The sequence below is a fragment of the Rhinolophus sinicus genome, chromosome 14 (assembly GCF_057876585.1).
Source record: "Rhinolophus sinicus isolate RSI-liver-muscle chromosome 14, RSI-T2T, whole genome shotgun sequence".
Classification (NCBI taxonomy): Eukaryota; Metazoa; Chordata; class Mammalia; order Chiroptera; family Rhinolophidae; genus Rhinolophus; species Rhinolophus sinicus.
In genome coordinates, this window is record NC_142514.1 from 152,852,963 (window position 1) to 152,867,840 (window position 14,878).

The 14,878-nt window shown below is 32.9% G+C and overlaps 1 protein-coding gene across 7 annotated transcripts in view; it reads left to right on the forward strand.

Annotated features, from left to right (window-relative positions):
* NUCB2 (nucleobindin 2) overlaps nucleotides 1-13,395 on the forward strand; it is a 35,097-nt gene extending 21,702 nt beyond the window's left edge. For 6 of the 7 annotated variants that reach the window (XM_074336078.2, XM_074336079.2, XM_088791657.1 and 3 more), the window contains 9 exons: nucleotides 4,307-4,410; nucleotides 6,744-6,929; nucleotides 7,125-7,215; nucleotides 7,795-7,853; nucleotides 7,952-8,044; nucleotides 9,282-9,371; nucleotides 12,306-12,476; nucleotides 12,762-12,849; nucleotides 13,254-13,395. In XM_074336078.2, coding sequence (XP_074192179.1) covers nucleotides 4,307-4,410; nucleotides 6,744-6,929; nucleotides 7,125-7,215; nucleotides 7,795-7,853; nucleotides 7,952-8,044; nucleotides 9,282-9,371; nucleotides 12,306-12,476; nucleotides 12,762-12,849; nucleotides 13,254-13,261 — 890 coding nt within the window. In that variant the 3' untranslated portion in view covers nucleotides 13,262-13,395. Of the gene's footprint in view, nucleotides 1-4,306; nucleotides 4,411-6,743; nucleotides 6,930-7,124; nucleotides 7,216-7,794; nucleotides 7,854-7,951; nucleotides 8,045-9,281; nucleotides 9,372-12,305; nucleotides 12,477-12,761; nucleotides 12,858-13,253 lie in introns of those variants that run through there. The other variant, XM_088791659.1, reaches the window with a different exon arrangement.
* Nucleotides 13,396-14,878: the final 1,483 nt, after the last annotated feature.

Sequence of the window (14,878 nt, forward strand, 5' to 3'; positions counted from 1 at the left end):
ATTATTAATTGACATTGTATTGGAAATACTAGCCACAATTATACAAATGAAAAAATTGTAGGTGAAGTAATTCAAAAGGAGGTGATGAAACCATCTCTATTTGCAGATGATGTAATTATATACTTGGACAACCCAAAGTAATTGGCTGATAAACAGTATAAACAACAGGAAAATTCATCAAGGTAGACTGAATATATGGAAATCAATATTTTTCATATGTGCAAACAACAGTTAGTTAAGATATAATGGAAGAAAAGAGTCCATTTACAATACCAACAAATATAAAATACCCAAATAAACCTATTAAGAAATGTGCAAGCTTACAGACAAAAAAATTAAAATACTCCTACAGGACACAAAAGTAAGACTTGAAAACAAATAGGAAGACATACATCATTTTGATACAAAGACTCTACATTATAAAAATGTCAGTTCTCCTTAGGTTAATTTATGAGCTTAACATAATCCAAATAAAAATATATACTTTTCTTTTTGGTATTAGCCTAGTTAGTTTTAAAGTTTATACGAAAAAAGAAACAAGAAAAGCTACATGCCTCTGAGAAAGAAGAACAATGAAGAAGGGCTAGATATATTAGATATTAAAATATATCAGCCTCAGCCTAAAAATATAAGCCTCGGTCATTAGAACTGTATGTTTTTCACATACAAGTAGGAAGACCAGTGGAACAGAATAGAAATTCCAGAATTAAAATTAAATACTCAAAAAATTTAGTTCAAATCAAAGGTGGTATCTCCTTTTTAGTGGGGTAGATTGTTTTAAAAAAGAGATAGTATTGGTATAATTGGGTAGCCATTTGGAAAAATGTACAGTTAGTTCTGTATCTCGTATACATCCAGATAAGTTCAAATAAACCAAAGATTTAAGTGTAGAAAATAAAACCATGACAGCACTAGATGAAAACATAGGTGAATTCCTGTATTATTTTGGAATGGCCCTTCTAATAATTAATCAAAACCAAGGGACCAGATTTGGGAGATGCGAGACTCTTCAAGCAGGTTCCTGTGTCCTTGTGACTTGCCCCTATAGTTGGTTCTTTGGGTGGTACATTGTGATTAATACAATCTGAACATTTACTCTTGGTGGAATAGTAGTTCTTACACTACTTCACATTGCATAAGAACCACCTGGGGAGCTAGTTAAAAATGCAGATTAGTGAATCTCACCTCCAGATATTCTGATTCTGGGGATGAGTAACCTGCATTTTAAACACGTACCTCTGGGTCAGTGGATTATATCAGAGAAATGCTTGTGTAGAGCATTAAACACTGTGCTGGTGAATAGACTTAGAAAACAAGTACCAAATACTCATTATCCTGAACGTAAGAATATTAGCAAGAGATAAATTGATATCTTACTCATATCTTACTACTTCAGGTGTCCAGACACACAAGGTAATTCTATTCTTGAAGCTCGGCGCAAGATGTTTTGAGATTTCTTTCCCCTTAGACAACCTTCATTCCCTCAATGTTGGCAATATTTCCTTTCTTCCAAGATAGAGACTGAATTTCATTATCTAAAGAAAACAGTCTGATATGCTTAGAAAATGTATGAATATTTTCTTACTGATTCAGAATTTCTGAATTGAAATTTTTGATAATTTGAAGAAGGATTCAAAGGGTCTTAATATTTTTTTGGGGGGTGTAATTTTTAAAGTACATTAATATGGTTTAAACCAAGAAAGTATAGGTAGGTATATAGCATAAAGCTCCCTGATATTTTTGTACCCTGCCAGTTCCCTCTGCCGCCTAATACACTCCTTCCTGAGTTTCTTTATTATATGAGCAAATACAAAGAAAAGTTCTTATTTTTCCTCTCCTTTTTTATATAAAAGATAGCATACCATACACATTTTTTTGTCTTGTATTTTTTAACAATATATTTTGGAGAATTTTCTGTATTAGTAATAGAGACCATCTTCATTTTTTTTTAAAACAGCTGCATAGATTTCCATCATATGGAGATACCATAATTTATTTAACCAGGCCCCTGTTGATGGACATTTGAGTTATTTTTAGTGAACACTCTTTATTTTTCCCAAGTTGTCCTTGTTGTCCTTTCAATGTAAGTTGTGGAGGGTGCAGCACAGCTCCAGGAGCTCAGCTCCAGGTCCAGTTGTTGTTGCTAGTTGCAGGGGGCGCAGCCCACCATCCCTTGCGAGAGTGGAGAAATCATACCGGCAACCTGTGGTTGAAAGGACGCCCTCCAACAAACTGAGCCATCCCAGAGCTCAGTGGCAGCTCAGCTCAAGGTGCCATGTTCAATCTTAGTTGCTGCCCACCATCCCTTGCGGGAGTCAAGGAATCAAACTGGCAACCTTGTGGTTGAGAGGATGCGCTCTAACCAACTGAGCCATCTGGGAGGCAGCTCAGCTCAAGGTGCTGTGTTCAATCTTAGTTGCAGGGGACGCTCGGAGCCCACCATCCCTTGCGGGACTGGAGGAGTTGAACTGGCAACCTTGTGGTTGAGAGCTCACTGGCCCATGTGGGAATCGAACCAGCAGCCTTCAGAGTTAGGAGCATGGAGCTCTAACCGCCTGAGCCACCAGGCCGGCCCTAGTGAACATTCTTGTAAATATATCCTAGGTATCTGTGTAAGATTACCTGTAGGATAAATTCCCCACTGTGAAATTGTTAAAACAAAAGATACATGTATTTGTAATTTTGATAGATATTGCCACCTTCACAGAGACTGTATCGATATGCATTCCCACCAGCAATACTTGCTCACAGCCTTGCTAATAGTATGTATCTTCAAACTTTAGGAGTTTTGCCATTCTGTTAGATGGTATACTAGTGAAGTTTTAATATGTATTTCTCTTATTCTGAGTGATGTTAAGCATCTTTTCATATATTTCACTGTCTGGTCATATCCTTTAGGGCTAAGTCTTATAACAAATCTTTTCTTCATAAGTAAACTCCTAGTACAGTGCCATACTAAAAATTCAGTGAAAGCTTAGTTGAACTAAATTTAGCAGTTTCTCACTTTCTGACATAACAAAATGTTCCAGGTTCATCTTGTACCTACTCTGCCCGGCCCTGGAATCATCCATTTCTCTGAGCATTTCTGGTTCTTTTCAGTGGGAAATGATATTACAGATTGAGGCCTGGCACTAGCTATGCTCATTGCTTCTATAATGTATTTCCTTCTTGGTACTTTTATTAGACAGAGATAGGAAATAAATGCATGTCTATACACTTAGATGTGTACACACATTTATGTATATACAGAGGGTGCCAAAAAATGTATACACATTTTAAGAAAGGAAAAAACTATTAATTGTAATACTCAATATATATCGATAACAAAACATGAATACAAGTCACGTTTGACGTCTGCAATTACAAGAGGTGCTCAGAGTGGTGACCATCAGCATCCAGACACTTCTGATTATGGCAAACTACTGCTTGAGCATAGATAACATCTCTTAAAATGTGTATACATTTTTTTGGCACCCTCAGAATATATAAATGTATATATGTACACACACATGCATGTTCACATGAAATATACATGCATATACATGTACACATACTTATTTTAGAAATAATAAGTTCATACAGGCAGTATTAATTCCCATACATTTCCATGGATTTCTTTCTTTTCTTCCATCACTTCATATTTGTATATTTTTGCTAAGTGGGAACCCTGACCTCTAACAAATCAGCACATGTACCTATTTTGTTCAGTTCTATAATACAACTGAAATAGCCAGAACCACTTCACCCATTCAACTACAATATACTAGTGTAGCCTGTTTTTAAAAAAATTTTACAAAGAAATATAATTGATGTTCCTTTAAAAATAAGTCGTTATTCAAATGAATTTACCTGAATTAGACTTATGTTGTCTAAAAGATTCATTGGAGCAGCAGACAAAGAATTCTTTCACAGAAATTTTAGAGCAATTCTCTTTAGAAAACCTACTTAGACCTTTGATGAGGGCAGTATATTGGAATTTAATGAAAAGTAGGACGTTTGGTAGTTTTATGATAATAAAAATTTTTGCTGTTAATTATACTGAAGGTCAACTAGTCTTTCTAGAAATAATATTAAAATGTACACATTAAGTTGTATTACATTCTAGATTCAAGGACATTACCTTTGCCTAGAATAACTATACATGTACAATATCCTAAAAGAAAATATGAACCCTTAATCTAAAACTTTGTATTTTCTTATAAATCCCTATAAGAACAAATATGAATGCTTATTCTTATATATCATTGATATTAATGTTTCTAGCTTCTGGTAATTTGTCATTTATAGTTTTCTCCTTTTCTTTCAGATACAGGCATAGACCACCATGCTCTTCTAAAACAATTTGATCACCTAAACCACCTGAATCCTGACAAGTTTGAATCTACAGATTTAGATATGCTAATCAAAGCGGTGAGAATAATTCCAAAAAATAATGTCTTTGTTGTGCCTTTGAGGTTTTGTAATTTGACAAGTAAACTCAATAAAGTGGTAATATAACTTTTCTAACTCTAGAGAGTGTCTTTAGAGGCAGATAGCTTAACCTTTGTAGTGCAGATAATAATTTGTACATACAGGTCTGTAACTCTTACCCACAATTCCAAAGTTCAAAAAACAAAAACTGAAACTTGGTTTGAATTATAGTAAGGCTATCTATAGTTTTTATTTAGCCTACTTAGTGTGAGTATTCACAGATTTTGCTTAAAAAGTACTAATCTGTTTGATTACAGACTCTACAGAGATATTTCATAATGTGGCATATGTGCCATATTCTCTTTATAAAATCGAATAAATTATTTTTTTTTGCTTCCAGTTTTATTGAGAAATAGTTGACATACAACACTGTTTAAGTTGTACAACATAATGACTTCACATACATATATATTGGAAAACGATTACCAAAATAAGTTTAGCTAACATCCATTATCTCACATTGTTACAAAATTTTTTTTTCTTGTGATGAGAACTTTTTGGTTCTACTCTTATAGCAACTTTCAAATGTGCATTACAGCATTGTTAACTATAGTGATCCCGTTGTACATTATATCCCCAGGATTTATTTATTTTATAACTGTAAGTTTATACCTTATGACTATCTTCACCCAATCTCTCCACCCCGTACACCCTGCCTCTGGTAACCATAAATCTGATCTCTCTTTCTATGAGATTAGCTTTTTGTTTTGTTTTGTTTTACAATTCCACATATAAGAGAGACAATACAGTATTTGTCTTTGTCTGATTTATTTCGCTTAGCGTAATGACGTCAAGGTCCAACTACGTTGTTGAAAATGGCAGGAATTCTTTTTTTTATGGCTGAATAGTATTTCTGTGTGTGTGTGTGTGTGTGTGTGTGTGTGTGTATGGATGGATATACCACATTTTTTTTATCGATTCATCTATCGATGGACACTTAGGTTGTTTCCATCTCTTGGCTATTGTAAACAATGCTGCAGTGAACATGGTGATGTAGATATCTCTTTGAAATCGTGATTTTGTTTCCTTTGGATATACACCCAGAAGTAGAATTGTTGGATCATATGGTCGTTCTATTTTTAAGTTTTTGGGGAACCTCCATACTGTATTCCATAGGGGCTGCATTTTCACCAACAATGCATGAGGATTCCTTGTTCTCCATATCCTCACCAGCATTTATCTCTTGGTTTTTTGGGTTTTTTTTTTTATGATAGCCATTCTAACAGGCATGAGGTAATTAATATCTCATTGCGTTTTTGGTTTGCATTTCCTAATGATTAGTGATGTTGAGCACTTTTTCATGTACCCGTTGGGTATTTGAATATCTTCTTTGGAAAAATGTCTATTCAGGTTGCTTGCCCATTTTTAAATTGGATTATTTGTGGGTGTTTTTTTTTTTGTTGGTGAGTTATATGAGTTCTTTATATATTTTAGATATTAGCCCCTTATCAGATACATGATTTGCAAATATTTTCTCCCATTCCATAGGTTGTCTTTTCATTTTGTTTATTGTTTATTTTGTTGGGCAGAAGCTTTTTAGTTTGATGTAATCCAACTTTGTTTTCTCATTTTGTTGCTTATGCTTTAGGTGTCATATTTAGAAAAATCACTGCCAAGACCCATGTCAAGAAAGTTTTTCTCTATGTTTTCTTCTAAGAGTTTTATGGTTTCAGATGTTACATTTTTTTAACTCTTTAATCCATTTAGAGTTAATTTTTGTGAGTGGCATAAGATAGGGATTTATTTTCATTCCTTTACATGTGAATATCCAATTTCCCCAGCACCATTTCTTGAAGAGACTGTCTTGTCCATTGAGTATTCTTGGCTCCCTTGTCAAATGTTTGTCGACAGAAAAAGTTCTGAAACACATCTGGCCTCAGGGATTCTAAGAGTTTGTATACCCCTCGTGTTGTATTGTACAGTTACCAAACTGGATGCTCTTGCCTGGGTGTTACTAAATTTAGTGAAGCTGTTAGAAACCAATCTAGTTTTCTATATTGTACAGTTTTGTTACAGTCCCTTCCTCCTTCTTTTCAAATAAACTTACATATTACTTGTTTATGAGGAACTTCCTAAACTTTTGGCTTCTTTGAATACCTCCATTTCTGCTAATAATAATGACTAAAATAAATTGGTAGAATTTAAACAGAGGAGCTCAGTATTTTAGGGCCCTTTTATACTATCTTCTGTTAGAAAATATGCTATATACAAGAATGACATTATTTCTGTTTTTCAAACACATCTTTTTATTGAATTTCAATACTGTGTTTTAGGCTACAAGTGATCTGGAACACTATGATAAGACTCGACATGAAGAGTTTAAAAAATACGAAATGATGAAGGAACATGAAAGGAGAGAATATTTAAAAACACTGAGTGAAGAAAAGAGAAAAGAAGAAGAATCTAAATTTGAAGAAATGAAGAAAAAGCATGAAAATCATCCCAAAATTAATCATCCAGTAAGGATTATAACTTTATGAAACCATAATTAGATGAAAATACTTCTTTGTATCAGACAGTAGAATTTTATCATGAGTTATTAATTCTTAAATCTTGATTCTTAATTCTCCAAAGTTCCTCAAATTCATATTTTATTTTGAGCATATACACAGGTTATATTTTGTTTTGAGTGTTTTTTGTAAATTGATTCACAGGGAAGCAAAGATCAACTAAAAGAGGTATGGGAAGAAACTGATGGATTGGATCCTAATGACTTTGACCCCAAGACGTTTTTCAGATTACATGGTAACAGATTTGATACACATATTAATTAATATTTTTATCTGTTGTTTGAAAAATTATAGTTGCTTTACTCTTAATTGATTTCTGCCAGGGTCTGTTATTGAGTTCTATTGAAAGTAAATGTTTAGAGTTTTTCTCTAGGGTAATACCATTGTCTTTACTGCTGATCTGCAGTATAAAATATTTTAGGTTATTAGCTGTGTCTTTACACCTGCTTTCACGGTTAAGTCATTATATGACTTAAAACAAGATTCTCCGTAAAATGAAGGCATTTCTGTGACTAGGTAGGTTATAGCTAATGGGCTTTATGAAATTTACTTTTGCTCATAACATGTTGCTTTACTTTAGATTTTTGGAAAGGATTGTTTAATATGTATTTTTCTAAAAATCTATGATGAATTAGAAATAGGTAGTGAATTGTTATCAGTTGGATTGATCTGAGGCTTCATAAAAAAGAAGAGACCTTTTTCTGTAACATATTGATATGTTGTGTCAGTATTACTTTTGCAAACCATTTTTATATAGTTGTATTTTAATTATTTTTAAGGCATTAAAATCAATTTTTTGCATTGATAACTTTAGATGTCAATAATGATGGCTTCCTTGATGAACAAGAATTGGAAGCCCTATTTACTAAAGAGGTAAATGAGTTCATTAAATATTTAGTGTTTTTGCTCTCTCTTTTTTCCTTCTATTGTTTTCCTTTCTTTCATGTTGGTCTTACATTTTTTCATTTTAGTTGGAGAAAGTATATGACCCCAAAAATGAAGAGGATGACATGGTAGAAATGGAAGAAGAAAGACTAAGAATGAGGGAACATGTGATGAATGAGGTATGTTTTAAAAGTTTGATATACATTACTTCTGAGGATTATTCAAGTTGTTGCAATAAATTTTTGTCATAAAATGGAAAATACATATACAGAATATGTATTTGATTGGATTTTTCATTTTGTTTTTTTATTATTTTATTAGTTTCAGGTGCACAAGACAAAGCAAAACTTAGACGTTTATCATTTATATCCCTCACATTGTGTGAACCCCCCATCCACTATCCCTCTATACGTTCCCCAAATTAATTTTCAAAACCCCATGACCATCTTGTGGTTATCGACTATTTTCTAAACCTCTGGATTTTTCATTTTTGATCCAGAATATTCAGTAGGTTCCCTTAGTGTGAATAAAATTATTTTGTAACTACTTTAAAATATTTTAACAAGTTAAGATGCTGCTGCATATCAGCTATAAAGTATCCATTTAGAAGTAAAAAATAATGTAGCCCAATATTAGATCTTTTAAAAGGCCATTTTAGTTTTGCTAAGAAAATCCCAAAACCCGATTCCTAAGTGGTTCATAACAACAAATATTTATTTCTGGTTCATGTTACTAAACTGAAAACTCTGATATAGACATGGTAACTAAAGCCCACTGTTTTGCCTCAGTGATTTTCACCTGATGTGGATGAATTGGGATTTCTTTTGACTGATGGCGTCCCAAGTATCAAGTGAATTTCTTTAGCCATTACAGAGTTCACTTTTGTAACTGAACTTGCCATTTTCTATATAAGAGCCATTGTAGGGTTTGGAGAGGTTGTCAACTTTAGCTTTAATTTACTTAGTTGTTTGCTTTTAAGAAAAAATGTTGAGAGCATTTTAACTTAAACTCCTTTATGCTTATCTAAAAAGTCCTCTTACTGGAAAGGTTATTTTTCTTGCCCAAACACTAGGCTTCAAGAGGGATTATACATGGTATGGTGAGGGAGGAAGACAGTACTAGTCAGATCAGCAGACTCAAACTTAGAGATCTTTGGGGGTGTCCAGGTATATCGACATCCCACGGTATTTTCAAATTTGAATTATATAAAAGAGAAAGATACCTATTTTCTAATTATAGTATAATGTTGAGTATTCTGTTCCTCCCCCCCCCCAAGCTTCTGTAGATGTTAGGCTAGCCCTAATTGCTGTATGTTTATATACATCTGTTAAATAGTAGCATCTATTAAAAAACAGTTTCTAGTGTCTAAATAATATGAGAGTTATTTATTTTAAATACACATTTTCCTTTCATCAGGTTGATGCTAACAAAGACCGACTGGTGACTCTAGAAGAGTTTTTGAAAGCTACAGAAAAAAAGGAATTCTTGGAGCCCGATAGCTGGGAGGTAATAGATCCTACTTGGAATGGGGTGTGTGGTTCAATAAATTCTACATCAGACTATTCTACTTTTAACTTTTATTCTCCATTATGTTTGCATATATATAGTCTTACCATGTTGGCTTTTCATATAAAAGTGTCACTTTAAAATAATGAACTTGATTTCTTAGAAAACTTGTGGCAATTGGTCTTTCATTTGTAATCACATTGCATATAATTAGAAGTTTTTTTCTAAGTAAAATAATGTTCATTCTTGAAAATTAGAAATAGAGATACATTTAAAAAATAAATTAGAAGTTACAAAAAAAAATGTTACCTATAATTCTACCATCCAGTGGTAGACACTTAAATTATTCATTGTTTTGCAAATTTAAACAGAAATGCATATATAGCATATTTGCATATTTAGTATATGCATATATAGCATATAGCATTTAATGTATTGTCCCATTTTAAATTTACATATATACCTAAATTCATACCTACTGTGTTTCCCCAAAAATAAGACTGGGTCTTATATTAATTTTTGCTCCAAAAGACGCATTAGGGCTTATGTTCAGGGGATGTCATCCTGAAAAATCATGCGAGGGCTTATTTTCCGATTAGGTCTTATTTTCGGGAAAACATGGTATATATTTTTGAAAATGGCTTTATACTGTATAAATGCTTTGTATGTTTGTGAATTTGTTTTTAATTTATCAGTATTTCATGAAAATTTTGCAATGCCAGTCTCAAAAAGATGATTTAAAAAATGAATACTTAGCTTGCAGTTGTGTGGTTGTAGCATAATTTATATAACCATTCTTCCAGATTTAGACATTCTGGGTCAATTCCATTTTTTTTTTTTTTTTTGCTGTAATAAATAACACTATTATAACTCTCCATTTGTTCCTACATTTTTGGCATCTATGATGATTTCCCTGGGATTAGTTCCCAGGAATAGAACTAGTCTCAAAGTTTATGAACATTTTTCAGTTTCTAAATATATCTGTCAAATTGCTCCAGAAAGGTATACCAATCTGTTCCATAGCTTACTGTGTATAAATGAGTGCGTACATATCTTTAAGAGTGGTTGAAAATTACCAAACACACTAGATTGAAGAAAGAAAATAAAATGATTACCATTTGAATTAGAGTTTTAATTGTCCAGAAAATAGTTTGAGATAGGGTGACTAATTGTCCTGGCTTACCCAGGCCTGAAGAGTTTCCCAGGATGTGGAACTTTTTGGTGCCAATGTTCAGTCTTTTACTGTTATTTTAAAAAGTATTGCTATAAACACATTTTTATATAAAACTATATGTTTGGGGCTATTTTATAGGATTGATTCTCAATGTAGCATTACCAGGACCAAGGGAATATTTTTAAGGCTGTTGATATATCTTGTAAAAGTACTTTTAAAGAAGTATACTCATTTTAAATTTATACTAATAAGAAATTAATGTTCTGTTTTTTGTTTTTTGTTTTAAATGTATCTTTAAGGATATACTTTGAGGCTCATTATCTACTAGTTTTAGCATTCACTGATGATTCTGGTCAGAACCAGTTGTTACTGTGATGGTTGACAAATGGTGATTTTCTCATTATAATTCTTCTACATTTATTAGTTGCCTTTCTACTGTAAGGAAAAGCTGTCCCTCCCCCCTTCTCTATCCATTTCTCTCAGTATCGACTCATGGCTTCTCATTTTATTCATTAAGCTCGAATCCTTACTATGATTTATTTTGGTGCTCGAATTGTCCCAGATTTGGCTAGTGGAAGTTTCCTTCTACTGGTTTTTGTGGCCTTCTGGCATGTCCCCATTATTCTTTGAGGACTTTCTTACTTTTTAGTATAACAAGATGTTCAAGTCTTATCTTGTTCTTTCTCTGTCCCACCTTTGTAATTAGACATTGTTCTGAGGAACACTGTTTTTTTTTCTTTCTTTTTTTTTTTAGTGAATATTGATATTACAGACCAGGATTTGGGCACTGGATGTGCTGCTTGCTACTGAAGTGTCATTACTTGTAGGCCTTGTCAGATAACAGAGTTGGGGAATTAAAATTTTTAAAAAATATATTTTTATTTATTTATATTATGTATATGTACATACCTATATTACATATACTCACACATACACTTACATACACATACACATTTATATTCATTTTTATATATTTAGCTATCAATATATATTACAACTCATGAGTTCACACTATCTCCTTATATTTCAATCCAACACTTTCAATTCCAATACAGCATCTTATCTTTTCCTTCTTCCATAATTCATACAAAACCTGGCTCCCATTTTCCACAATAATATTCAACTTAGTTGCTCAGTCGTAGGATGTACAAAGAGTTTCAGGATTGCTAATGGATGCCTCTGCAAAACAGGAGTTTAATATTTGTTCAGATTTTTTATTTGTTTTTAACATGAAGGCACATAGTTCAAATACTGAAATCAAAAGTTTCTTGGGTTACTTCGTTTTTCCCCTCCCTCTCTGTTAGTTATTTTATTAAAATAAAAGTATTATTTATTTGCTTCTGTTTGTATTCAATTTGGGGAATTTGAGGAATTTTTCTGTCCTTGTGGATTTTCTTTCTTTTTTTTTCTTTTTTTTGAGTATGTGAAGCATTGACGTCTTTCCAAAAGTTAAATCTGTACACAAAAGGTGTGTTCAGAGGAGTATGATTTCCTTTCCCTCATTCCCTTTGTCCTTCTTACCCAGTTCTCTTCCTTGTTCTGTAGGTAAACAATTTCATTAGTCTGTAGGTTTTTGTTCATTTTCCCTTTTGCTCAGATAGGTATATAAATACATATTTTCTTATTTTCCTTTCGTTTTTACCCAAAAGGTATAATACTATATTCTATTATACTTTGCTAATCATAGAATTTTAAAGCTGAAACAGAACTTATTGTTATGTTTCTAAAATTATTCCTCCTTCATTTTTTTTTTCTTTTAGACATTGGATCAGCAACAGTTCTTTACAGACGAAGAACTGAAAGAATATGAAAATCTTATCTCCTTACAAGAAAATGAACTTAAGAAAAAGGCAGATGAGCTGCAAAAACAAAAAGAAGAGCTACAGCGTCAGCATGACCAACTGGAGGCTCAGAAGCTGGAATATCATCAGGTGGGATTTTTTAAACGGATTGTGGCATTGAAAAGGATTTTAGATGCTTTGCTAAATGCCTGTGTTTTTGGAATGTAATACTTCAGTGTGCTATTAGCTATAGTATTTTAAATTTTGGTATTTTTAAAAATTCCTTTGTTGAATATTAATCTAAATTTAAAAACTTTAATATCTCATTTTGGGAAACAATTTTCAGTTAGTTTGTTGTGATTTGTCAAAGGTCACATATATCAGAAAAAAATCAAATAATACTTCCTTTTAAAACATTCTTTTTCCATTCACTAGGTCATACAGCAGATGGAACAAAAAAAAATACAACAAGAAATTTCTCCATCAGTGCCTGGCGGAGAATCAAAGTTTGAGTTTGAGCCACGTATGTAATTTTGTTTGCTTATTTGTTTAAGGAAATAAAAAATGGAAAAAATCCACATTTTTTAATAAATATAATTCAAGTTATTAATATTTATGCTATTTTCTATACATTTATGGAAATAGAGCACCTTATATTACAGAAAAATGAAATGGCCTCTAAAATTTTTATTCATCTGTACATTTCAAAAGCTCTATCATTGAATACCATCTTTATGATGAAATGCTTTATTTCAACATTATTCATAATTCTTTCCAATCAATTATTGATATTATCAGATAACATGTTTTTTAAATTATAATCTATGATTAGCTAAAGCCCATTTTAAAAATACTATATATAAAAGAAGATTCAGAATAAAGGAAGATACTGTTAAAATGAGTTTTTTTGTTTGTTTTTTTTAACAGTCATTTAAAGTCCGAAGTCCACCAGAACTTGCAAGAAAACTGTCAAGTCAACATCTGTGTCATCTTTTTATCTCCCTTCCTTTTTCTCTACTCAATAAATATTTTAAAGCATATGATGGAATAAAGGAAGATACTTTTTAAATGAGAACATATTTTTTTTTGGACATAGATACTTAAGGATTGAGAAGTACCAGAACCAGGAAGAAAACAAACTCAGTGTCTGCTCTCACTTTCATACCTCCCCTTCTTTTTACTTTGTTCTCCTCTAACGACTTAAATTAAGTGGCCTAAAGCCATAATTTAGTGAAACTATCAGTAACTATTTAAGAAATCTGTCTACTGCTATTAAAATAAATTGCTCTCCTTTACTCATAAAGATAGATTTTCTTTTATGGGTGCCTATCACCCCCTCTGTCAGTAAAACTCTTTTTGATATTAATAATTCTTCTCCTGAAAAGACCACAGTATTCCCCAGTGTTCCTTGGTATGTTTTTCCCACTTTTAGCATCCTTAACTGCCAGAGAGTCTACTGAATAGCTTTTGCTACCACTTCGGGTCATTTTTCATTCATATTTTTGCTTTATATGCTATCATTTAATATCAGGTTCTGCTACATAAAACAGAAAAACCAAAGATAACAGTGGTTTAAACAGGAGTTTTTCCCTTTTACATAAAAGAAATCTGTAAGTAGGTGGTATCCAGGTTCCTTATCTTTCTGCTCTGCTATCCTCAGTGCATGGTTTTTGTTCTCAAGTTATCTCATCCTCACTGCCCCAAGATTGCTTTTGTAGGCAGGGGAAGTGCAAGAAAAGGAACTTTTCCCAGGTAACTCTGCTTCCTTGAGGCAATATTCCTGGAAAGCCACACAGCATTTGAACTTACATCTCATTGATCTACACTGAGTCACATGGCCGTCTACCTGCTAGGGAAGATGAGAAATCCTTGTGGCATTGTGACTAGCTAAAAGTTAGGATTCTTTAATTAAGGAAGATGGGAAGAGGGAATGTTTGGTAGACAACTTTTAGTTTTAACCCAATCAGCCTTGTTAGCTGCCTACATATCTTTGTACACTTTTCTGAAACATAGAAAACACTTTCCCCACCCAAAAGGAAACCACCCAAATTCAATCCATTATTGCATAGACCTCAAAGACCGTGAGTATAGTCCGCTCCATCAGGTTAGTATGTGGTTTCTTGTGTTCTGGCCATAACAGCAAGGTGTCTGCCCCATGAACAATGTATCTATAATTCTGGGACAGGTACAGGATTACTGCAATCAAATCAGCCTTCTTGAAAAGGGGAAAACTGAAACATAGCACTCACTGATTCATAACAATAAAAATACTGCTTGATAAAAATAGCAAGGTATCTCTGCTATGTCCATTAGTACACATTCCCTGGTTTTTCCCTCAGGCAACCTCCTGATAGTTTCAACTTTCTGGAGAAGTACCTTGTCTAATGTCCTCAGGGCATTCCCCTCAGGGAAGTTTTTATTGTCAATTAATTTTTAAGGACACATCTGAGTGAGGATTGGAAAGGGTACCCTAGTTGGAGGCCAGACAGGCCTAGCACTTCACTTCCTGTTATTTTGGGTTTGGGGGTTCAGGATGGTTTTAGATACTTACA